At 41.4% G+C, this 27,361-nt stretch overlaps 1 protein-coding gene across 1 annotated transcript in view; it reads right to left on the bottom strand.

The window, feature by feature from the left end:
* Positions 1 to 25,969, bottom strand: part of LOC144754688 (protein-arginine deiminase type-3-like) — a 417,320-nt gene extending 391,351 nt beyond the window's left edge. The window contains exon 1 of the mRNA XM_078642811.1: positions 25,740 to 25,969. Within this exon, the coding sequence (XP_078498937.1) occupies positions 25,740 to 25,831 (92 nt within the window). The 5' untranslated portion in view covers positions 25,832 to 25,969. The remainder of the gene's footprint in view (positions 1 to 25,739) is intronic.
* Positions 25,970 to 27,361: the final 1,392 nt, after the last annotated feature.

The raw sequence follows: 27,361 nt of genomic DNA, 5'->3' as shown, positions 1-27,361 counted from the left end.
TGGATATAAATTTGACAGTAATCGTGCATGTAAAGCTTCTTTCCCATGCTCGGTCACTTTTCCAATTCTAACATCTTGTAGAATAGTCTTGTAAACTTCATCCTTCGCCTGACGCATATTTTCATGCAGTTCAGCATAATTGAAGTTTAACCATATATTGACGTTGCCAATGCTGCCTAGGCACTTCCTGGTATCTTCATGCGTGAGCATTTTGAACACAGGTTGCCCTTTCACTGGTGTCAGCTGCAGAAGATCTCCGAAAACAATGATGTGTTTGCCACCAAATAACACATCATACTCTGTTTTGAGAACTTCTTGCATCCTCAAATGCACAAAGGCAAGCATGACATTGGAAACCATGCTTACTTCGTCAATGATAAGAAGTTTCATTTTCCTCAAGATTCTTGAAACTTCAAAACAAGCATCTCCAGATAGCTTGTGATATTGTAATTTGTTGTCATGCTCCACTGGCAGCATCAGTAAACGATGTAAAGTAATCCCTTTAATATTATGTGCTGCCAGTCCAGTTGGAGCAGTGACAACACAAGACAGCGATGACTCTGTCCTTTCCTGCAAATAGCATAAAATTGCTTTAATGAGGAAACTTTTTCCAGTTCCCGCTTCTCCACTCACGTACAGTCGGACAGGCTTCAACGACGTACATGAGCACTCTTTCTTATCATGACTTAATCCATGATCAATTTGCATGGTAACTTCGTCATATATTTTCCTCTGCTCAACGTTGAGTTGTCTTTCCAACTCTTCTAAGTTAACCGCATCCTCTTGAGCATGTGCCATGGCTCTTTCCACTTCATTCATAGCAGTGGCAGCTTCATTTTCAATAACAGGTCCTCCTAGTGGATCCTGACTCAATGAAGCAGAACTCTGACTGTCCTGAGAACTGTCTCTGGCAATCTCGGCTGCAATCGTTGCTTCCTGCTCAATTTCCGCATTCAACATTTCTACATATTTGGGAAAAGCAGGACATTCTATGGTCTCCTTGGCGGCATTGAAAGAGTCTTCGTAACAGAGGAAATCTCCAAGCAGTTCCTCTTCTGCACGCCAAGGCTTGAAAAGTTGCAAAAGTGCTAAATAGAAAAACTCCTTTTTTTCAGGAGATTCGCCACTCAATTTTCGATGGTTTACCAAGTGGCATTTTCTTTGCTTGACCAGACATCCCTCACTTCCTATTACAGCATACACTCCTTTCTCAGTATCTTCTTTGATGTTCCTCTTGAATATGTAATTTTGAAGAACCTCATACAGACAAACATTCTCGAGGTGAATGCTTCGATTTGGATAATATGTATCCAACATGTTGGTCTTCAAAATGTCGGTACTGTTTGGCTCCTTTTCCGCCAAATACTCAATTTCCTGCACAGGTTTGAGAATTCGATTACGCGTTGCAGCAAGACCAAGACTCGCCCAAACGATACTCCTGGACTTGGCATAGAGACTTGCTGAAGACAACCGGTCAGAACATTCGTACGCTCCGATTTCTCGATGCGACAACATCTTCAGACTGAAACTGTACAACTTCTTGCTGAGGCTCTTTTCATGGGAAATGTCCTCCCACATATCCTTCAATTCTGTCTTCTCTTTTTTGGTGATGTAAGACGTCACATACCGAGCCACAGCCATACAGTTATCAGCCACAAACTGTATATCCATGTTAGCATTCCACATGGACAAAATCACCGGGTTGTAGTCGTTGATGTACTTGGACTCTTCGTTCCTCTTCAAATTGTAAGTGTTTTTAGGTGATTTCTTCATGACATTGTGTCGCAGCGAAGACATCAAACTGTTTACTCTTCCTTTAGAAATCACCGGTCGTGGAAAGCCGAAACGACATTTAGTGTAGAACTTGTCCTTGTTTCGGAATTTACGACGGCAGTACATTCCACATCGATGGCTTTGGAAACGCAGAACTTTTTCTCTTAGGCTTTTCTTCTCCTTTGCGTTTGGAACAGCACACGTAGAATACTGTTGGATGAAACTCATCACTGAGTCTTCTGGATCCGTTCCAAATTTAGGTGCATCCTTGATCCACAGCAACATATGTATATGAGGAGCACCTCTTGCTTGGTACTCCTTTCTCCAGAACAAATCCAACACCTCTCCAAGAGGTGGATTCTTCTTATTCATGATGAAAGACATCATAGCTTCAAATCTATGATTGAAGTACCTACATACATTGACTGGATCCAAAGAGCACAGTTCTCCGGGTGTCTTGAATTCGATGTTATCTACGTTAGCATTTGCCTCTCGTAGAAATTCAAGTAAGTCTTCCCAGCCATACTCGGCACAGCTCAGAGTGAGGAACCATGTGGGAGTACCTAAGTTCCTCAGCATACATTTTAAATCACCATGACGACGGTACCAGTACTCATTAGTACCACGCTGACACGCCATGAGATTAATCAGGTGAGAATCCAAAATACTGTCTTGGACATTGACTTTATCCATAAAGTTACTTGCCGAGATGTTTTGCATGTGTATACCACTTTTCAAGATGTGGTTCACTGCATATGACAGTCCAGACAGATCGCTTTCAAACAGGAGATGAAACAAATAAGGAATGCATTGTCGAAACCTAGCATCTCCTGCATACAATCGCAAAGTCCGGTATTCAGAAGCAGGAATTTGATGAGGTCGCTCATCATATCTTCCTCCCTGACCTGTTGGAAAAAGCTGTGGGAAACACCGAGCTTCCAAACTTTCCTCCCAAACACTAATGGGACTCCCTTTGGCTTGTTTCATTTGAAACAACTCAATAGCATTCCCCATGACTTCCTTGGAATGCAAAGGATGAACACTATAATGTTCATATATTTCTTCACTAGTAGAGGTTTCTACTTTCTCAATTTGACTAGCACACAAATCGCTATCCTCTTCCTCACTTACTTCCTCTTCTGCAACATATACATTCTTATAGTATTTATTATTTTTTTTCAAATACAATGTTGCCTTTTTAACTTTCCTAACATCTACTAAATCTTGCCATATTTTCTTATTCTTTGTCGGAACCCCATTAACTAAGATAACCAGAGGTTCCTCTTCCACTTTTTCTACTCCAATTGTGTTAATGTTTTTCTTCAAATCTAGAGGCAAATAAACAACTCTTCCCTTTAATCCTCTCTGTAAATCTGATGGAGGCAATTTCCCTGTCTTTGGCTCCATTCTTACAATAGCCTGAAAGGGATGGATACTTTGAATCAAAATAGATTCATAAGTATTTAAATCCTTCAATTCAGAAGGAATCTCAACCAATTCCAGATTATTATGAACTGCTCTAGCAGGCATCTGGTTTTGATTTAATTTGCAACAACAATAACTACACACACGTTGATCCAATCCCAAATCAAAACAATTTTCTACCATCAAGTATGTTGCGAAATCCTTCCATTCACTATTATTTTCCCTTTCACTTTTTGCATATAAATCCACTAACTTAGTCTGATTCTTATAATAAGTGCGTCGACAACACACACAAGTGAAATTTGGCCTCTCACTTGATTTCACCTCAAACGTCGCAATTTCCCTCTGGAAATTATCTGTACTGGAAACCTGTACACTATCTTCCACATGACCCTCTTCTTCTTGCTCAATTTCAACATTCTCCTCTTTACTTCCAAAGTAACAAAACTCAATTTCTTCACATATATTCTTCACATCTATTTCAGAACCATGCAAAAGAGCAGCGCATAATTGTTTAAGCATAATTGCTGGACTCTTAGCATAATACAACATTCTAACTAATTTCTTCACTTTATTATGATGCACTGCTAGCATCCTGAAATGATGAAAAACACTCTGGCATACTCTCCTGGAAAGACAAGCCAGTGAATGACCATGCAAACCTGTCACTTCTCTTACTCTGCAAGGATCTAATTCTTGCAACAACCTTATTTTCTGCTTCAAACTTTTCTTATTAAATGACCGTACAAAATCACAAAGCAAATTGATGGAATCCTGTCGCACACTGCAAATACTACTACACTTCCAGGTGTACACAGGACCCTTAGCACGTCTTCCTAAAACCTCATTACCTAACACCTCTTCTGCCTCTGTTGTCACAAGTTTTTCTTTTTCAACTGGACAACCATCTTTCACTTCATAAGCACGACCACTGGTGTCAACTGCATGCACCAAATCATTATCCTGGAAATAACTCTCCTCATTAAAAAATGCCTCACAGCTTGAACTATGCATCCATTCTCCAGAAAAAACTTCACAAAAATTACTACGATTAACTATTCTCTTCCATCTACTATTTCTTTTGAAACCATAAATTGCCTTGTTTAGCTTCCTAATTCTATTGATTATCAAAATAAATAACTTACGTTTAATTTCAAATGCCTGATCAATAACTTTCTCAACTTTTTTTTTTCTCTTATAAAAAACCAGTTTCTGTTGACCTTTCTTAATATTTTTTAACAAATTGCCAATTATCCTGTTGCGGAACATTCGTTTACGAATCTCCCTAAACTGTTGTTTCCTTCTACTATCATGCACAGAGTTATCTCTTGCTCTAGCACTAACATTTTTGATTGGCCTTTCCTTTCCATTTGAATTCCTTCTCGTTTTATGGACTGAAACATTTTCTGTAGTAATATTTTTTTTACTACACATATTTCTTATGAAATATTTTGTGCTCTTACCCGGTGCTTTCTTCGTGACTTGACAAATCTTTTTGTTAGAGGACTGCTGCTTATTTTCTTTCACCTGCTGTCTTTGACGTTTTGCAGCCTTTCTCTGTCTTTCTATTGTTGGCATGGTGAAATCTTGAAATGATCTGCAGTTGAATCTGTGGTAAAATATAATAAAAAATGTTATTAACCATTATTACCAAACAGTAAAACAATAACAGTGATCAAAAACTTAACACACTACTTGACATTTTAAATAGAAGATTTTTTAGTCCTTGCAAATTTACAATACAGAAATAGCAGAAAAGAAATGACATTTATATTTATGTTACCTGTGCTATTTTATATGTGAATCTGATCTAATTTTATGAGCATATTTTAATATTTTATTGAAGACACTACACATAACCTGCTTTTGAAGGTGTCTTTATTTTTAAATTAAACGGTTTACCTTTTTACTTTTTATTAATTATAAATTTTAAAAATAAATGTTTATATTTCCATAGGCTCAAGCAGGTCAGCTTCCCATCCTATGTCATATAATTCGGACAAATCTGCATCCTCATCACGCTCTTCTTCATCCTCAGGATTTAAATCATCCAAGGGATCAACATCCACTGATGTTTCAATTACAAGTTCAATGATGAGGTCAAAATCAACTGATTGCAGATTGTCGCTCATGTTGAGGTTGTCTTTATCTTTAAAGAAAGATAACAACAATGAGATGTTGCAGAGTAAGAGACAAATCTCAGAGATTATAATAGTAAAATTGTTTAACAAGAGTAATATTTTGCAGCTATTATTTAGCCATGTCCAGCAATGCTGAGCAGGTGAAGACTATGTCTAAATTTTCAGTGAACAGGACTCATCTCTTCTTAACCTTGGATAAGCCTCACCGACTCTGTGTGTCCAGCACATACTTAAATGTAAAGGGGCAGATTTATGTTAAATGGCACATCCCCAGGCATGCACCAGTTAACGTGCACCACTACTCTGCCACCCATGGTGTGCCGTATTTACAATCAGATAGGAGAAAGCTTCGTCAAAACCCTGCGCCTGCTTTAAGCAGGCATAGGTCTTGACGCAACATTGTGGAGATGGGGCACCCCTGAGCCTTGCTTGAGCTGCATCACACTTGCGATACAACTCCAGCAATCACTACCTTTACAGCACAGATACGTCACGCATCTGTGCCATTTTTGCCCCATGATGCCCCACATTCTAAATGCAGCACACCATGGGTGGCGGAACAGCGGCGCAGGATGACTGACACATCCCTGGTGATGCACCAGTCATCATAAATCTATCCCTAAGCTTCTTATCTTGTTACAGATGAACCGCCATATGTAGCATGAAACTATTTTGCATTTCCTAAATAGCGAATTTTAAGGAATAAATAGCAATTCTTTACCATTCCTAATTTGCAATGAGCAAATTGCTAATTGCAAGTTACCCATTCATTTCCATGGGCTAGGAGGCTCATAGGAATGAAGGTTTAATTTGCGATTAGCAATTTGCTCATCACAAATTAGGAATTTTTCCAAGGGTGCAGGGGTGTCTCAAGAACACCCTGCTGCACCCCTGAAAAAGAAATTTGGGGGCATATGGCACACATACATGCCCTAAGGGCATGTGTTGGCGTCATATGGGACCTTTTGTTTTTTTGAAAAAAAGCTTTTTGAAAAGAATTCACAAATTACCACCAATTTACCACAATAGTTTCCAAATCCTTAATGTCATTTTTTACATATTTTTTGTTTGATACATTGCATTTAAGTAGTCACAAAATTTGCAAATCCTTCAGTGCAATTGCAAAATAAGGAATAGCAAATTTTGCTACTCCTTATTTTGCATCAAACTTGTTTGATACATACCATTTGTCTAATTAACATTCGCAAAGGCCGAAATTCGTAGAATTTTGATCTTTGCGAATGCTAATTAGCTTGATACATATGGCCCCAAGTGAGGCCTGTCTTGCGACATGGTGCATCTTTTGCATCACTGCTGCATCGGTTTCATGTGGTACGTTTTTTTTACACCATGACATATCTGCCTAAATGCATCAATTTGTAATGTTGTCGCCTCATAGCAAATCTTTTGCACCGCCGCTGCATCATAAAAGTGACGCACAGTGGCACAAAAGAGGCATACACTTATCATAAATCTGTCCCTAGCATTTTAAATGATTAATCCAGGATGACGATAAGGTGTGGCCTATCCAGAGGTTTGTTTAAGGTGAGGCCTACTCAAGATTGCAGATTAAAGTTACGCTTGATGAAGAATACAGAGGAGATAATACATGTAAAGGCCTACCAATGAAGTAAGTAATGTGCACTTTATTGCGCCAGTCATCATAAATGTATCCCTAAGCTTCTTATCTTGTTACAGATGAACCACCATATGTACCATCAAACTATTTTGCATTTCCTAAATAGCGAATTTTAAGGAATAAATAGCAATTCTTTACCATTCCTAATTTGCAATGAGCAAATTGCTAATTGCAAGTTACCCATTCATTTCCATGGGCTAGGAGGCTCATAGGAATGAAGCTTTAATTTGCGATTAGCAATTTGCTCATCACAAATTAGGAATTTTTTCAAGGGTGCAGGGGTGTCTCAAGAACACCCTGCTGCACCCCTGAAAAAGAAATTTGGGGGCATATGGCACACATACATGCCCTAAGGGCATGTGTTGGCGTCATATGGCACCTTTTGTTTTTTTGAAAAAAAGCTTTTTGAAAAGAATTCACAAATTACCACCAATTTACCACAATAGTTTCCAAATCCTTAATGTCATTTTTTACATATTTTTTGTTTGATACATTGCATTTAAGTAGTCACAAAATTTGCAAATCCTTCAGTGCAATTGCAAAATAAGGAATAGCAAATTTTGCTACTCCTTATTTTGCATCAAACTTGTTTGATACATACCATTTGTCTAATTAACATTCGCAAAGGCCGAAATTCGTAGAATTTTGATCTTTGCGAATGCTAATTAGCTTGATACATATGGCCCCAAGTGAGGCCTGTCTTGCGACATGGTGCATCTTTTGCATCACTGCTGCATCGGTTTCATGTGGTACGTTTTTTTTACACCATGACATATCTGCCTAAATGCATCAATTTGTAATGTTGTCGCCTCATAGCAAATCTTTTGCACCGCCGCTGCATCATAAAAGTGACGCACAGTGGCACAAAAGAGGCATACACCTATCATAAATCTGTCCCTAGCATTTTAAATGATTAATCCAGGATGACGATAAGGTGTGGCCTATCCAGAGGTTTGTTTAAGGTGAGGCCTACTCAGGATTGCAGATTAAAGTTACGCTTGATGAAGAATACAGAGGAGATAATACATGTAAAGGCCTACCAATGAAGTAAGTAATGTGCACTTTATTGCGCCAGTCATCATAAATGTATCCCTAAGCTTCTTATCTTGTTACAGACGAACCACCATATGTACCATCAAACTATTTTGCATTTCCTAAATAGCAAATTTTAAGGAATAAATATCAATTCTTTACCATTCCTAATTTGCAATGAGCAAATTGCTAATTGCAAATTAGCACCGCCGTTGCATCATAAAAGTGACGCACAGTGGCACAAAAGAGGCATACACCTATCATAAATCTGTCCCTAGCATTTTAAATGATTAATCCAGAATGACAATAAGGTGTGGCCTATCCAAAGGTTTGTTTAAGGTGAGGCCTACTCAGGATTGCAGATTAAAGTTACGCTTGATGAAGAATACAGAGGAGATAATACATGTAAAGGCCTACCAATGAAGTAAGTAATGTCCACTTTATTGCGCCAGTCATCATAAATGTATCCCTAAGCTTCTTATCTTGTTACAGATGAACCACCATATGTACCATTAAACTATTTTGCATTTCCTAAATAGCAAATTTTAAGGAATAAATAGCAATTCTTTACCATTCCTAATTTGCAATGAGCAAATTGCTAATTGCAAGTTACCCATTCATTTCCATGGGCTAGGAGGCTCATAGGAATGAAGGTTGCAATTTGCGATTAGCAATTAGCTCATCACAAAATAGGAATTTTTTCAAGCGTGCAGGGGTATCTCAAGAACACCCTGCTACACCCCTGAAAAAGAAATTTGGGGGCATATGGCACACATACATGCCCTAAGGACATGTATAGGCGTCACATGGCACCTTTTGTTTTTTGGAAAAAAATGCTTTTTGAAAAGAATTCGCAAATTACCACAAACTAGAAGTTGGTGGTAGTTTCCAAATCCTTAATATCATTTTTTACATATTTTTTGTTTGATACATTGCATTTAAGGAATCGCAAAATTTGCAAATCCTTCAGTGCAATCGCAAAATAAGGAATAGCAAATTTTGAATTAAGGACATTTTACGTAATTTCCACATGTGCAGTGTTTTCAAATTATGATTTGAAAATCGCTTTTGGGGAAAAGTAATGGTTTGCAAATTTATGACAAGGACATAATGGTGTATGCTTCTCTATAAGGCATTTCAGTGTCTCTGATGTCATTTTTCCCATATTACATTATAAGACCTTTCCCCATAGAGCACATTCCTTGTAAATATGCTCCCACCTGTGCATGGTGAATTTAGATTTTGACTGTTTGAGTCACATAGCCATGTTAAAAGTCACCCCAAAAAATTGCAAACGCTTTAAAAAAACACATTCATGTGTCTTAAGGACATTTTAAGTCATTTCCCCGTGGACAGTGTTTTGTAAGTGGCGTAAAAGAGGCATACACCTATCATAAATCTGTCCCTAGCATTTTAAATGATTAATTCAGGATGACGATAAGGTGTGGCCTATCCAGAGGTTTGTTTAAGGTGAGGCCTACTCAGGATTGCAGATTAAAGTTACGCTTGATGAAGAATACAGAGGACATAATACATGTAAAGCTCTACCAATGAAGTAAGTGATGTCCACTTCATTGCGCCAGTCATCATAAATGTATCCCTAAGCTTCTTATCTTGTTAGACATCAACCGCCATATGTATCATATAACTATTTTGCATTTCCAAAATAGCGAATTTTAAGGAATAAATAGCGATTCTTTACCATTCCTAATTTGCGATGAGCAAATTGCTAATTGCAAATTACCCATTCATTTCCATGGAGCAGGAGGCCCATAGGAATGAAGGTGCAATTTGCGATTAGCAATTAGCTCATCGCAAATTAGGAATTTTTCCAAAGGTGCAGGGGTGTCTCAAGAACACCCTGCTGCACCCCTGAAAACGAAATTTGGGGGCATATGGCGCACATAAATTTTAACAACATTCCTTTACCTCAAAAATGATTTTCAATTCATAATTTGAAAACACTGCCCACAGGGAAATTACTTAAAATGTCCTTAAGACACATGAAAGTGTTCTTTTATTGCCTTTCCAGCATGATTGGGTCACTTTTAACATGGCTATGTAACACAAACATTTAAAATCTAAATTTCCCATGCACAGGTGGGAGCATATTTACAAGCAACTTGCGCCACAGAGAAAGGTCTTACATTAAAATGGGAAAAATAACATCAGGGACAGTCAATTGCCGTATAAAGAAGCATACACCATTATGTCCTTGTCATAAATTTAAAAACAATTCCTTTTCCCCAAAAACGATTTTCAAATCATAATTTCAAAACACTGCACATGGGAAAATTACTTAAAATGTCCTTAAGACACATAAAAGCGTTTTTTGATTGCCTTTGCAGCATGTTTCTATCACTTTTAACATGGCTATGTAACACAAACATTCAAAATCTAAATTTTCCATGCACATGTGGGAGCATATTTACAAGCAATTTGCGCCACATAATTCATAATTTTCTCCTTAAAGCACACTATTCTCTATCTAAATTAAAGAAATATTTTCTCACCTTAGCAAATACTTTGAGTTTGAAAACAGTCTCAGAAACACACCAATTTGTCTTCAGCAGAGCAAAAGGTATGCACTCCAGAGTCTGCAGCTATCAAAAGCACAGAAATGCTGTAATTCTTCACAGATATCTCTCATGTCACCCAATCAAAACTCTTCCCTCACTTTTTTTCAAATGAAAACCCTTCCCCCCTCTGACCTTTCTGCCTTTTCTGCATGGCAACCACCTCTTGGAAGACTTCTGGTGTTTGCAAGTTCACACAACAATGTTGCAATTGAACTCTGAACACTCAGTGCACCTGCATATCCAGTGCATTCTTTCATTTAATGATTTTTTATTGACCATTCAAAATACATCTTTCAAAGAACACATCCGTGCACCCTAACTTTCTGTTTTCAGCAATCAAAATCCACCAATCACTGTTACTGCTTCATGAACACAGAAACTCCACAGTTTTTTTCATTTTAAACTCTCATTTTTTCAACTGCCATTTCATTGCCACACTTCATCTGACTGCAGGAGAACCTTCTCTCACCATGTTTTCTGTCTGGATTGTTGGACATAGTTATATTCACTGGGCTCAAAGGTACGTTGAAAACAGGAAATTACCTAACCTCAATTTACAAGATGTGGAAATTAAGTGGTTTGGCCACAGAGGATTAAAATGTCACCAATTGATACCATTGGTGAAAACCTTTATGCATTTGCCCAAACCTGACCTGTTAATTGTGCACTGTGGAGGTAATGACTTGGGCACTTTGACTGGTGTAGGTCTGGAAATGCTTTTAAAGGACACCTTTGAGCAATTAATGGCACTTTTTCCTCAGACTGCGTATATTCAAATATATGCCAAAGACAGAAATGGAGGTGGTCAAACCAATTTTGTCCACAAATTGAGAAGTCGAGGAAGCATGTAAACAAATCTGTTTCAGCTTACATGAGAGACCATGGAATGGGCTCCCTGTACAACAATAACTTGCGTTACTACATGCAAGATATCTACAGAGGAGATGGAGTTCACTTCTCAGATGAGGGCAACAGAATTTTCACTCTGAATTTAAGAATGTGCATTGGTACCTACTTATAAGTACCTAAATGTACCATAAACCCAAAAGCTCTTCTCAGAGCTACCCTACATCTAATCACTCACAATTATTATTTTACTCTAACATTTTTCACTAATTTTCAACAAAGTACGCTCCCTGGGGCGCTACCCGGTACGCGAACCGGGAGCTAACCTCACGAATTTTTTTTAAAAAATGTTTTTTTTTCGCACATATAAGCCTCCTCAGCCACCCTCAGAAAACCTAGGGGGTCAAGATAACTCTACCGTGCCCCCTTCTACCCATTCTGAACATTATTTGCCCTCCATCTTGTATCTTAATTCGACCGAAACACAAAATGGTGGACTCCCGGAACGCTTAAGGTCCGCGAACCGAGGCGCTCAACGGTTCGCGTACCGGGTCGCTCCCTGGGAAGCGCACCATCAAAAAAGGTGGGAAAGTAGTTCACAGAAAAGCCACTGGAGACAATTTCACCAAATATAGATTAGCTCATACTACATACCAATCCCTACCATTTTCACAAATTTGATTGGAATTCCATTTAGTCATTTAGCTTGTAGACCTCTCTAAATACCCTGAGGTAAATTACTTCACAAAACACATCTGAAGTGTTGGAATTGACAACCAATGAAAATGTTACTTTCATTTTCTACTTTTTTTACCTGACATTTCATTGGTTATATACCTGAATATATATAAAGGAAGAGAAGAAAACACAGCCATTTTGACTACTACTTCTTGCTGTATATTTCAATAGTATTTTCACTAATTCCTTCAACTTCTTTCTAAAGGTAAGTTTTTATTTTTAAAACTGAAGTATATTGTGCACTATAAGTTAATATGGTAAACTTTTTCTGATAGATATATACTATCCCTCTGTAGTAGTTATAGATTTAGAGAGACTTCTCTGTTATAGTTATGGATGGAGTTAGGCTTCTCTTGTATAATTATGAATTTACTTACGTTAAATCACATACACTTTTTTATATTCCTACTTCCACTCTGACACTATACGCTGCCCAAAGATAAATTCACTGATAAAAAATGCCTATCTAAAATTATTCCCAACATTGCCCTATCTCTACTAATATATATTTTTTTAATCCAAATTTCAGGCAAAATGGAAGGCGAAAACCAAGTTTCTTTTGAAATGGACCTGCAAGAGAGCAGCCAAGAATTGATTGATACAATTGATCAAATTGACATTGAATTTTTCGATGAAACTTGGGACAATGAACTACTGCAATGTGTACAAGCAGTAGATAACCTCCTTGCAAATGAGGACATTTTACACCCTCAGAGACTACAATGTATATTCCATGATAATTATGAAATTTCTGACAATGAAATGTTAGAAAGTTTAATAAATTATGAAACACAATCACAATAAAAAAAAATGCTTAAAAAATAAAGAAAATAAAAAATAATCAACAAAACCAACAATCAATTAACATACTGCATTTGAAAAGTCTCTCATTCATTTTTCATTGTAGTACGCTGCCCAGAACGCTTCCCGGTTCGCGGACCGGGCGCTACCCACGCAAAAAAACAAAAAAAAATTATTATTTTTTTTGCCCCGCGGGGCCCTTTTAAAGCCTCCACATTAAACCTAGGGGGTCAGGGAGGATCTACTATGCCCCCTTATGGTTATTTCCACCTTTGTTTTGGCCTCCTCTTGTCTCTCAATCCTACCGAGAGACAAGATGGCGGCCGCTCCGGACTGTTTAGAATGTTGACAGACACCGGAGAGCCAATCAGCTTCGCTACGCGAAGTTCCGGTACGCGCCCCGGTCCGCGAACCGGGGAGCTGCCCGGTCCGCTGTTACAGATATATATTTTTTTTTAAACGTTAATTTCTCAAAATCCACTGGAGCACATATATTGAGACCTACAAAAGGCACATCGGGCTACCAGTCCCTACAATTTTGCCAAGTTTCGTGCAAATCCATTCAGCCGTTCGGGCTAAAAGTGAGGCCAACCGCCCTATGGAAAACTCAATGTTAAAAACACGTTTTGGGACCCCCCTTTTTTCTCGACCCCCCCTGGACGAACCCCCCCCCCCAATTTTCAGGGGCTGCTCAGAAACAAAATGTGCCATTTTCCTGAAAATTTCAGCCAATTCCGTCCACAAACGCCAAAGTTATTAGACATAGGATTTTTTCCCTATGGGATTTTTGAAAATTCTAACTATATATACCTACTGGCGACCGCCAGTAGGTAATATATATATATATATATATATATATATATATATATATATATATATATATATATATATATATATATATTTAGCATTATTGCTATTTTATTTACCGTGGGACTCCCACTTCGACGACGGGGAATATTCAAGCATGTGAATCTATGAAAGACACCAATACTGGAGAACCACCTGTTTACAGGTAAGTAACAATTGTTCTTCTCTTGTGGCAGAGAGTCTCTGGCTTAGTCAAAACCAGTTCTGTCTTCTCTGGCCCAGCTTCCTGGCAGGAGGTGGAGACAGCATTGTATAAGGCAGACCAGACCTATTTAGGTGCAAGGAAATCTCCTCCCACTACTCGAAATGCAGCCCAGGTCTATTCAGCCCAGCCCGACTCATCCAGGAAAGGCAGGACAGGCCTCAACCCCCACCCCAGTGGCTGTCTACAGTGAATGCACATCCCCAGCCCCTGTCAATTCAAAACCAGACAGTACATCCACAACCCAGCAGAGGCACACAGGATGGTTAAGCAAAGAAAATGCCTACTTTCAAAAATTGGCATTTTCAACATAAGTAATATGATCAATGGGAGTCCCCTGGCGAGGGCTCACATTGACCTTGGTTTGAGCAGTTACTGTAGTGGGCATTTAGGCCCATCCACACAAGTGGGGCTGCGATTTCATAGGCATTAATAGAGTAATAAAGGGTTTGAAAAGAACTGTTGATGGGGAATCAGTGAAGCCGTTTGAAGTGCAAGGTGTGTGTGTGTGTTGTGATGTTGAGGGAGGAGGCTGCCTTCTGCATGGTTTGGAGTCAAATGCTTAAATAATTTAAAAACCATCTTTACTAAAATATGTGTCATTAAATTCTGAGTTTAGAGAGCCCAAACTCCATTTCTCCATCTTGTCCCAATGGGTAGTTATAATTGTAAGATGTTACAAAGTATCTCCTGTTCTATCCTATAGGACAGATAGCCTTTCAATAGTGAAAAATGAAATACACTGCATTTCACTATCAGGACATGTCACACACATCAGTTCATGTCCTACCTTTCACATACACTGCATCCTGCCTATGGGGATACCTTGGGCCTACCTGAGGGGTGCCTTACATGTTATAAAAGGTAAGGTTTGGGACCTGGCAAGTAGGTGCACTTACCAGGTCCACATGGCAGTCACAACTGTGCGCAGACACTGCGTTGGCAGGTCTGAGAACCCTTGGAAAGGCCGCTTGTGTAGGTGGCACAACCAGTGCCATAGGCCTACTAGCAGCATTTGATTTACAGTCCCTATCACACACCTTGTGCAGTAGTGACTTCCCAGTAAATTAAATAAGCCAAACATGGAAACACCAATCCATAACCATAATGTACAATAGGAGCACTTGCACTTTAACACTGATCAGCAGTGAGACAATGAGCAGAGACACTAAACCAGCAAAAACAGAGTCAAAACTAGGAGGTCAGAAAGCCAAAAGACAGGGGAAACACACCAGAAGATTCCAGGTCTAACAGTTTGTGTAGCAAAAAAGAGTGTAGCAGAAGAGGAAATGCAAAAGGCAGGTTTGTGAAGAATGTTGGTGGTACACAAGTTCTTAGTGGCTTTACCGACATCATGAACCATGTATAAGTTTGCACTCATGGTGACTCCCAAGTTTCCAAACATTTTGGAGGTTGGTGGTGGACTGAGATACAATCACATTGCGGCATGGTCTTGCATCCTCAGCACCATCCTTCTTTGATGTAATCAGAAAAAGCCAATTCTGGAGCAACAACTTTTAAACATATTTTCCTCATGGTGATCCACTTGTTATTATGTGGCTCTTTAGAAACTCTGATGAAAATCTAAGAACTGTCAGTGCTCAGAGTACGTGTGAATACCCCAACTGTAACAGCAGTGGATCTTTGCCTAGAGGATCTTATGGACACTTAAAAAGTAAGTTATAGTTTTGAGTCCTCTGGGACTCTAAAGGTGTTGGTTGGTGATATTATAATTAGCCAAAAGGAGATGAAACCTTTGTGGAACGTTCCACCCACTAAGCAAGTCAACGAAAGCCCAGAGACATCAATTGGCTGGTCTTATAGGTTACATAAGGGCTGAGTAGAGTCCGCATGCACACCGCTGGGCCTGAGCCAAGAAAGAGGGAGCATTTTCTTGGACAGTTATTAGTTAGGATCTCCAATACTGCCATGCATGGAAGCACGACTGGAAGTCAAAGAGGTTCTACATCAGCTGAGAAGAGATTTTGGCTTTCAGCACTGCCTGTATAATCACCGCTGCACATAGAATCATATAGATTGGTTTGTAGTTGTTTCGGGACTCCGGGTCAGGGTTGTGCTTCTTGTTCAGCAAAGTGATGATGGCATCTGGGATTTGTCAACAGCGCACTTTTTTCATGGTTGCTGTGTACATTGGCTTAAGCTGCTTATGAATCAATGCTTCATTAATCGTATCATGTTTCCCTCTTTGTGTTTCATCGGACACAGAAGTACAAACTGCATGCCTGCATTGTGAATTGTGCAGGTATTGGTAGGGCGCAACTGCATTTGCTTAACAGTTTTAGCGGTGTTGTAAAGTGCTATGTATCCGGTCATACATAATATTATCTTTTTTTATGGAAAATATTACTATTAGGGGAAACTGATTCTGTTCTTAACTGTTTTTCTCCAATGGTTCAATATTACATTTAAATCCTCTTGTACTGCTCACAGTTTTTTTTTTGTTGGATTGCTATGTTATGGGTTTAGCTTATCAACCACCAACCCCCGACTGGGATGGAAGGAACAAAAATGTTGTGACATGAAGTTGTAATGTTGGTGGCAATGTTTGTTCCTTTAATTAAAAAAATGTTAACAAACGTTTTTTTTGTATGGGTGTCACTCAGAGCCAGGCAGCGGGTGTGTTTTAGAAATGGGTGTCATTTAGCACTTACCCCACATGGGTTAGGTGTCATCTCTTTCTTCCCCACCAGTGGCGTTCCCAAAATGATGGACTCACCCTGCATATTGTAATGAGGGGCCCCTGAATCACGTAGATCCCTTAGATATTTGTAGTCCATGGGCTGAATGAGCGCCCCCCACTTAAGGGTTGGGGCCCCTTGGTGGGTTGGGGAATCCATTGTGCAGCAGCATTTACTACTGACTGAACATTCAGTTTGCCATCGGTTTGCAATGATAGTACATAGCCCGGGGCTCTCCAATATACTTGGCCTTTATGGATCTGACCTCTGCCTTCGACTTTGTCAGTAGGTCAAGATTATGGTCTATCCTCTTGGCCTATGGCTCGGATAAGGCACTGGTGCACTTCCTAGCTCACCTACACAAATATCTAAAGGCAAGGGTTAGGATCAGCAGCGGGGCAAAGTTTCTGATGATATTAAACTAATCAGAGGGTATAGGCAGGGGTGTGTCCAAGCCCCTCTCCTTTTTATCATTTACATTAATGGCCTGCATAAATCATTGACTACAGTGACCAATGACGTTCCCAAAATAAATGGTAAAACACTCCCCATGCTACTGTACACTGATGACGCGGTTCTAATGGGCCGCACACCCTACGCCTTACGTATTTTAATACAGGTTTTTTTATTTTATGGCTGGCTTGGACCTAAGCACTAATTAAAAAAAATATTTTATAATGTACGAGGAAACACTGGTTAAACTTCATATCTGTGGGAGATCAGAAATTAAAAAGCACCACCACTTTTCCTCATCTTGGGTTGTTCTTTGCTGCAAACTGCTCCTGGTCCGAACACTTGGCATTTTGCAGGAGCCAGTTCCCATGGTCCTCCAACTCTATTCTTAGCCTCCCCTGGCCCAAAAGGACTGGTGCCCTTTTTAAATCACAGTGCATACCAACAGCCACTTACGCTGCAGAGGTTTGGGGTATTGCTAAGAGTCATACTATCCATCAAGAGGAAAATAGATTTTGTAGGAGACTACTAGGTGCACCAATCTCCAGTGCACAGTATGTCAGCCACAAAGAACTTAACTTAAATTATATAGAGGACTTTATAAGGGCTTACCTCACCCTATTGTGGGTTTCAATATGGAGAAATCCAGCAGCGACCCTTACAAGAGAGATTATAGGTGACTGCTCTAGCGGGGAGAAAGGGCTGGACATCCTGTGGTTGTCTGGAGTGAAAAGAAGCCAATGCAGTGTTAACCTAGGAAGGCTTTTTCTAACCCGAGGCATAGCCGAGACCATACATATAAATGCCCTTAGGAATGCACTTTACATGCTCTATGGCTCGGAACGGCTAGAGAGGGAATCTAAAAAAACCTCCGCATATAAATGTATGACTATTGAACACGTTGTCTACCCTTTGGCCAGTCATCTCACCCTGCCCTTGAGTCACTGGGAGAGGGGCCTCCTCTTCCGCCTAAGGGCAGGAACTCTAAGATTCCTGTTATGTTTCCCACTCAGCTACAATGTAAATCATGACTCCCTACCCAGCCCATGCGATTGACTGAGTGGCCAAACAATTATAAATTTTCTATTTTTCTGCAGGTTTTATATAAAATACGTTAAGTGGCTTTTAAATCAAATTTTTTTTAAACCCATGCCCATCAGTCTGGTAGATGCCTATAGAAGGATACGAACATTGGCCGACGAAGAGTTAGTCGTCCGCGATGGAACTTTTTTGAGAATTGCCGTGCGGGCACGGTTCAGGACTGTGAAAATATACACTTCTCCATCCAACTCTCCCCGTTAAAATCTCTCACGGGCATCCTTATCTACCACCCTCTAGGAGCACAAGGACAATTTTGTAGCTCCTTGCTGGAAGCCACCACCTCCTACGCCTGTGTGTCCCCCAATTTTACTATATTGGGAGATCTAAATATTCACTTTAATGATCCAATAGACAAAGTGGCTGGAGACTTAATGTTAGATCTTGCCTCCTATAACCTTCACTTTAAAAATCATCGGCCTACTCATGCTAAAGGTCATCTTTTGGACCCCATCTTCTCGAACATCTCCGAATTAGGCACAGACCAGCCACTTCCCATCCCCTGGTCAGACCACTGTCTAATTCCTTTTAAGTGCCAAATTCACACCGAAGCCCCATGCAGACCCCCCCCTTGCCCCCTTCTCGCCCATTGTCGAAACTAGATATGGAAGATTGGACATACAAACTTGAAGCCACAATACCAGCTCTCGATCTAGATCCCGTCCTAGCTGACCAGCAACTTTCCATCTGGATCGAAAAATCCCTAGACCTAGTCTTGCCAAATAAACCTCGCCCTAACAAAAATGGTACATTTAAATCCCCCTGGTTCACGCCAGAGTTGCGTGATCTAAGGAAACAATGTAAAAAGCTCAAACGTCTATGGAGGAAGGATTCGTCCACCAAGGGCAAAGGAGAATATAAATCAGCCATGAGATTTTACAAAGTCAGCCTAAAAAACACCCAAGCCGCCTGATTCGAAGGAAAAATCCAAGCCGCTGCCAACTCCATAAGGGAAACATACCGCATCATCAGATCATTGATAAAAGTCCCAGAACCACAACCGACCACCGATCCCTCAGGCCTAAGACGTAATCAGCTAGCCGAGTTCTTCTCTACCAAGATTCTCACTATCCTAAAAACACTCCCGACCCCCTACCACTCCCCAGACTTTCCTTCCTTTGTCCCCGCACCAGACACTCCTCGCCTTGATTCCTTTTCCCAGTTACCTAAAGAGACATTTATCACAATTTTAAATTCAATCAAGAGTGGATCACCGACAGACCCTGCACCCATTAATAAACTAAAACTGGTAACTCCCACTGTGACCCCTCTTTTCACTAATCTAATAAACTCCTCCCTTGGTCAAGGCATTGTCCCTCCCAACTGGAAAAGGGCCACTGTCAGAGCATTGCTAAAAAAATCTCACCTCGACCCCTCAGATCTGGCCAGCTATCGACCAATATCACTCATTTTTTTTTTTACTTCATTTTGATATTTTCAGTTACAGTACATTCGCAACAAGCATTGAGTCGTACACATTTCATAGTTCATAAGGCATGCATACAGTAGTTGATCCATACTACTAGTACTATATAAAGAGACATTAGAGATACAGCAATTAAATCTACAGCATACGAGAGAATAGTACATCTCTAAGTCCCGCTTCCCATGTTGCCAATCTATTGCACGAAATGGGGGTCCTGTCTCGGTGAGCTAGGCCGAGGGGCGATGTATGAACTTCCTGGCCCCAGGGCGTATACACCTGCGTATCTCCCAAAACTGCACCTGCCTATGTAGTGTATAGTGCTATCTGCCTGAGGACGGCCAAATTGGTCAATCACATAAATCCCAAAATCCATAGTGACATTTCCTCATACATACATGCATATCAATGGGTGGATCTAGGAGCCCAGGCCTGTGTAGCTTCAAGTGAGTGCCTCATCAGCGGTATCATCATGCATCCGTCCTAGGTAACCTTGTAGAGGGGCCCAAATATTACTGGGACGTGAGGCGAGTGGCAGCAGTTCAGCATAGGTACTCAGCTGTTCCTGGCAATATGTAAGGTCATGTATCCAATCCTTAAATTTGGGCGCTCTGCCTCTGCCCCATCTACATGCAACTAGTCGTTTGGCCACTAAGAGGGCTAGAGCGATAAATTTGCGGTATGTCGCCTGTAGGGGTTCTACATATCCCAAAAGGGCTAAAACAGGGGAGGGAACTAGGTCAACATGAATCATTTTGGATAAAGCTGAAACACCTGGTCCCAGTACTGTCGTACTTCCCCGCACCCCCACGCTAGATGTAAAAAATCTGCTCCCTGGGTGTGGCATCTATCACAAGTGTCCGTTGTACGAAGCTGGAATCTGAGCATGCGGACAGGGGTGTAGTACAATCTGTGTATAAATTTATAGTGGAGGATCCTAATCCTGCTGCTAGCAGAGATGCGCTCCGTCTGTTGGAGGCAGAACACCCACTGTTCGTCCGTAAGCGGCGTGTCCAATTCTCGGTCCCATCGCAGTTTAGCAGGTAAAGACGGGTAGTCTATCTGTGTGTGTACTGACCTATAGATCGTAGAGACAAGCTTACAAGGGGTGTCATTTTGAAGTAGGAGCTGCAGAGGCGAGAACGTCGGGGGTTCATGGACCACTATCACTCTTACCCGGAATCAGCAAGGTTGCAGAGAAGTTTGTTAATCAAGAGCTCTCCACCTTCCTTGAATCCAACGGTCTCCTGCGCCTCTCCCAGATAGGATTTAGGCAAGGGCAGGGCACCAACACCGCCCTCATAGCAGTGGTCGAAGAGGTGAGATCCATCTTGGATGCAGGGGGATCAGTGGCAGAGATCCTCCTGGACCTTAGCGCCGCATTAGACACGGTGGACCACGCCATCCTTGTCCACCGGCTAAGTAGGGCTGGAGTCACTGGCCTTGCTCTGGCCTGGCTCGAATCTTTTTTAGAGCATAGAACCTTTGAGGGGAGAAGTCAGAGATTCTACTACTGGGCAATTCTTCTAAACTCCCCACTAAGTTTCTGTGGCCACCCTGCATGGGAATACCCCCCACTCCAAATAAAGAAATAAAAAGCCTAGGCATCTGGCTTGACCAGGACCTTAACTTTAAGACACAAGCCAGGAAAACCGCTAGAATATGTTTTGGCCTCATGCGCACTGCACTCAAAATTCTCCCCCTCATACCCTCTCAGTCCAGGAAACTTTTCATTCAGGGCCTTATTATATAAAGGCTGGATTATGGAAACGCCTTATACCTGGGCGCTCCAAAACTGGTCATCAATAAACTCCAACAGGTCCAGAACGCAGCAGCCAGACTGCTTACTGGTACTAAACGTAGATGCTCTACAAAACCCGCTCTCAATTCACTACACTGGCTGCCAATTCAGGAAAGAATCACCTTTAAAACCCTCTGCATTACCCACAAAATCCTTCATGGCAAGGGCCCCCCTATCTTGACAACCCTCGTCAAACCATATAAAGTCAGTAGACAGCTGAGATCCAACATTCTCTCCTTGGCTAGTGTCCCCAGAATCAAAAGAGCGCGGTCAGGGGGTCGTCTTTTCTCATGCAATGCCCCTAAAATATGGAATGCCTTACCTCTCAACATCCGGAGGGAAACAAATCTATTAATCTTCCGTAAGCTATTGAAAACCTGGCTGTTCCCCTGAATCACCCCTCCCTGGATCTAGTCTAACGAGTTACAGCGCTGAGACGCCCACGGGTAGCTACGCGCTTTAGAAATCCGAATCAAATTCAAATCAAATTAATATGATGTGTAATCCCTGAAATGTGTCTGATTTTATGTATATGTATTTATTTAAACACGTTCTAAATACTGTACAGTTATGCCTAATATCAACGAATTTGTATTGTGCTTATGTATGTGTGTTATTGTTATCTTCCATGTGGCTTTATGGATATGGCACTATCCGAATAAAGTATCGTTGATTTGATTTTTGCAATGATAGTTATTTTCTTAAGCAGGCACTGTCATGTCATCGAGTTTCTTTAGATTATCTCTTCGAGCGTTAGTCCGAGACTATTCTACTGTTTTGCCCTCGAGGAGAAGCAAGATATTTAACATTCCTGAAACGGAAACTTCCGTTTTATCTCACCACAGTCGAACCCCCCTTCCAGATGGCCTTGCCTGCAGGCAGAAGACAAAAAAACTGGAATCTTCAGCCATCTAGGCTTGTGAGAAAAAGAAAACACACACGTCACCGTTACATCTTTGAGTGCAACAAAGCAGAGAGTCCGAACAGGCCTCGACAAAGTTCAAAGTAAGGATGTGAAAAGGGAGAGGAGCAGGTGAGTAAAGCGGGAAAGGTGCGTGGTGAGAGTGTAGGGGGAGAGATGGTACGCATAAACAAGGAGTACAGTTGTACAACAGGGAAGGAAGGCAAGGGCCACAGCAATGGAGGAAGTAAAATGATCATTATTAGGATGCTAAGCATTGAGAGCTGACAGCACGGGACTGGCCTTAGACTGAAAACCACCACTACAAACACTTTTGGAAACGAATGCAACTCATTGGCTGGGGCTGCCATGTGTATGCAGGGGGGACACAACCGAAACAGTTTGATGGATACCTGGTTATTTAGGTGTTGAACCTTACACCTCAGTGTTTCTTTCAGTTACTCTTTCATATTCGTTGCTAGTCTCAGTGGACCAGCAACTACTTCACACAAAAGACAACTTCCCAAAAATTCACACTCTTCCAGTGTGGGCTACCTTGCACCTGCCTCAGTAGAAAGGTTTGACAGTGGTGAGCTGTGTGTTATAATATACCACAGCTCTGGTTGGTGGCTATTCAATAGCACGACATGTGGCTAGTGAAAATCAAACTGGTGGTGGGGTGGCGGAGATATACCACTCAAAATGTGTCTGTACAGGAAAAAACTTGAGGACATGGATAAGGCAGAAGGGCTGTTCTTATCACTAAAGCTACCACATAAGTTCTCTTTCTCAGGCATGGTGGCTTACCACCCCCCAGACCATTTCATCAAATTTGGGCAGTTGCTGGCAAAGGTGGTAGAACCTTTACAGATCCAGTATGCTCATTTTCGGTCTTTGATGACTTTAATTTTCATATGGATGATCTGGTGCTCAAAGAGGCATTGCCGCTGTCCAAAGCAACAGCATACTCAAACTGCCAACACAGTCAGGAGCTCCACTCATAGAAAGGAGGATACATTTGACCTTTTATCTTATTTTACGACCTCTTTAGACACGGACTATCCTTATGATGTGACAAGTTTCAACGGGGTATACCCTAAAACTATCTGACCTGGGTCAATAATTAGGTACATATGAAAGGGACACTGACCCTTTCATATGTACCTTATCCTTATGATGTGACTGGATCATATAATTTTCGAATTTTCTTGGAATCTTCAGGAGTACTCAAAATCACTGGAATCGGCCTAACTAATTCCCTAAGAGCCATGAATACTCCTGTCAAACCCCAATGTGGATGCCTCGATGTATTTAACTCTTCTCGTTTACTTCTTTGGATGAATTATCCCTGACAGAAAAGACTGCACCCAAACGAAAGTCCAGTCTGCGGCCTGGTTCTCATTGCTCCTAAAGGCAGAGAAACACCACTTTAAAACACTTTGAAAGAAAACTGAGTAAGCCATATGAGCCCACTGACAACAATGCGATTTATAAAGCGGCCCTCAAGTGTCTTCCAGAAAAAGATATAGAAGGCCCAAGCAGAGTTTTTGCGCAAAACAGGTCGATAATGCAGGCAATTCTTCCAAAACAGTATTTCAGATACTTTAATTGTTTCTTTCCCCAGCAGGAACTAAACAAGTTGTAACTGCCTCTCAAACTTTATGCGATAACCTTTCAAAATATTTTTTAGGACAAAGTCTCCAATATTTATTCAAAAAGGGTTCACGTCAACAATAAGTCCTCCCATGGATTTCGCCCTGGAGAGACATGAAAGGCAGCAGGTGAAGAGTTGGTAAAATGTCATTTTATCTGCAAGGTCTGGCGCCCCACTTGACCCACCAAATATTCTTAAACTGACACTTCCTTTTTTTAATAGATCTATAAATGATTTGTTCAACTGCTTACAAAATTTTGATATTGCACCTTCAACACCGAAAAAAAGCATTAGTCAAATTTCTTCATGACATTTGTTGTTTGATTTTCATATTTTGATGTCTTGGCTCATGTTTCGGCTCTTAGAGCCAAGTAAGACCCCTAGCTCGGCTCTTCTCAAGCCCGTCCGTGTTCCACCCCAGCCCCCCAAATAACTTAGTGCCTCATATACCCTTGAATGCAAGAACGCTATTTGTAACCTAAATTGATTAACAGTGAGAAGGCAATTTTGCATGTAGCCTACGGCTCATTGTCTCCAGCACAGCATATGCCAACTTTCTGCGTCAATGTTAACACATTAATATACTCTGTGAGTTGTAGTCTTGCGCCGCTTCAAAAGAACCCATTGGACTGCAAGTACCAGCATGCAACCGATTCGGAAAAGAAACTTCTGTGCCTATGCTTCATGAACATTTGTCGAATAAAGAAGAAGTTATTTAAAACTACTATTTCTATTGACTTCATTTGAGTGCACCTTCCTTTTTGTTCTTTGTATTCCAATAATTTACACATCCCACGGCAGCGGATGTTGGAAGGGGTTGCACCACCTTAACTTAAGAACCAAATGATCCGTAGTGCTTGACCTGGTCTGCTGCCATTGGTCTTTCTGGTTTCATAGAAAATATGGTGCCCTGGTGAGGTAAAATAGGTCACAAGGTCGGATTGTGACAGGATATAGGCCAGGGCACCTAAATAAAGCGCGCCATTAGAGAATTAGTAAAATGAAAAGGTGGCCCATGTTAGCAAATTATTTGGCCCAGTTTTGGAACTTTTCAAGTCACACGGCCCAAGTGTTTTGCAAGGTGTTGGAAACTGCATGGCTTTGACTGAGCTTGCTGCAGACAATCTTTGTTTTAATATCAAGAGTAAAAATCGACCCAGCAGATGACGAAACAGGCGAGCAAACAACCAAAAAACCGGCCCACATACGGACCTCTCAGACCAGCCCATCGAGTACCTAGCTAACCGAAAGGCCAGCTCGATCCTGGTAGGTCGACCCATAGTTGTGCCTTTGACCTCCTGTTCCTTAGTGTCAACTGGGGCTTGGAAAGCCACGGTGCAACAGGTGCAGTGACACCACTGTTCGGCTTCCCTGAGCCCTTCTTGTTGCTGTTTTCTACAATGCAACTAAGGGTCGGGGTTTCCCTTACAGTAAGGCGCATGCCACACGTGCATCACCACTTCCCAAATAGGTGTCAGGGAACTCGTTCTCCTAAACTAGGGCGCATCGCACACTTGCATCACCACTACCCAACTAAGGGTCAGGGAACTCGTTCTCCTATGCTGGGGCTCGTCGCACACACGCATCACCACTGGCGTCACGTGCTCTACGTCAGCTGAGATGCGAGATACCTGCGGACGGCGACGTGCTCTGAGGAGACTCCTTACCCGTACACATCCAGGATGACGTCCGTCCCCACCACGCACACGGCCTTGGTGGGGTGCTGGAAGTCGAAGCGCACGATGTATGGGCTCGCCATCTCTTCGTTCTCCAAGGACCGGAGCGTCAGACAGAAGGCACAATTCACCTAGTGTAACGGTGACTGTACCGTCTAGTGAACTTGCATAAATAGGACGGTGGGTTTTTACAGCGTCCAAGGCCACCTGACCTGCTCAAAGATCCTCCCACGCCTGGAGTGCGGGGCGGGGTTACGCTCGAAATGCTGTCCTCGGGGTACGCTCTTGTGGCACCAGAGATAAAAATAAAAAAAACCTCCTATCATCGTGCCACGGGCGTTTTGTTCAGCAGTGCATACGCTCCCTCCTCCCCATCGTCGTCCCGTGGGTGTGCCAGTGCGTGCTTGTCGCCAGGACACTGAATAGGGCCCTCTGTGGCTTTAACAATGGCGGTAAACACGCCGAGAGGCTTGTGGTAATACACACAAGTGGGCGCTGCTGCAGGCCAGCACCGCAGCGCACGAAACCAGTCTCTCACACTTGCAAAATAGGGCTGTTAACATCCTTGTTATGATGTGGTCCCAATAAATTTCCTTCTGTGCAAACACGTTTGTATTATTCACGTCTAACTTTTGTTTGTCTGGACTTTTATATACAAGTTTCCCATGATCAGAAGTAAAGTAGAGATATCAAAATGTAGGCAGTTTCTCACACTGAAGTGGTTTAAGCAGCTAAATGATCCCACTTGAGTTACCATTGATCGACACAATGATGCGATGGACTAACAAGGAATTGTGGGCACCATTTCACAACTGGGTACTTAAAGTGGGCTTAAGAAAAACTCACACTAAGGCCCTGATTTCAAGTCTAGAGTCAAATGCGGCTCCGTGTACAAATGGGCGTTTTGCACAGAGATTGGAGCTCTGAGTTTTGTGGTACATTGGATATGTGCTGTTCCAGCAGTTGTGCCCTGTTATTGTCCCTTCTGACACCGATCTTTTTAGGGACCTTGAAAAATAAATGCGTAAAGTTTCAATTCTAATTCCTCTAACACAGTGCAACCCATTTGCCTACACAGTAAAGCTCCAAGTCGGTAAGTCAAGGTTAAACATAGATTTATTCAGGGCTTTAAGTGGGCCGGGTCCTGCCAGAGCCCATCACCAGCAGTCCTCAAAAGCAGGTGCTGAGACGGTTCCCTATCGGGCTCACAATTTTTGCCCTCACCCTCAGGGTAAAAAAAAACATCTTAACTCTGCAGCAGCACCACCCTTCACTGCCTTTGGGGTATATTCGAAGAGACTCATTAAAGTTCTTTCACATTCTCATCATTTCAGAACTGAAGGATTATCATATATTCAATAATGCCATAGTTGTTGCTTACACAACCAACAACCATAGACAAAGTTAATAGTTTTGGTTTGCTGTAGGTGTAATGTTACTTGTTGTATTATATATCTGGATGCAATGACAGAAGGAACAAAACATCAGCCGTCCGGCACACTATGCTAAGCACGGATTTTTCGCTTACGTGTTTAAACCACACCCTTAATTACTTTGGCCACGCCCCTTTGAGAGACCCCCTCCAGTTTTTTCAAACCCACTTAAAGCCCTGG

Source organism: Lissotriton helveticus, chromosome 5_1 (assembly GCF_964261635.1).
Source record: "Lissotriton helveticus chromosome 5_1, aLisHel1.1, whole genome shotgun sequence".
NCBI lineage: Eukaryota > Metazoa > Chordata > Amphibia > Caudata > Salamandridae > Lissotriton > Lissotriton helveticus.
This window is presented reverse-complemented; position numbering and strand designations above follow the sequence as displayed.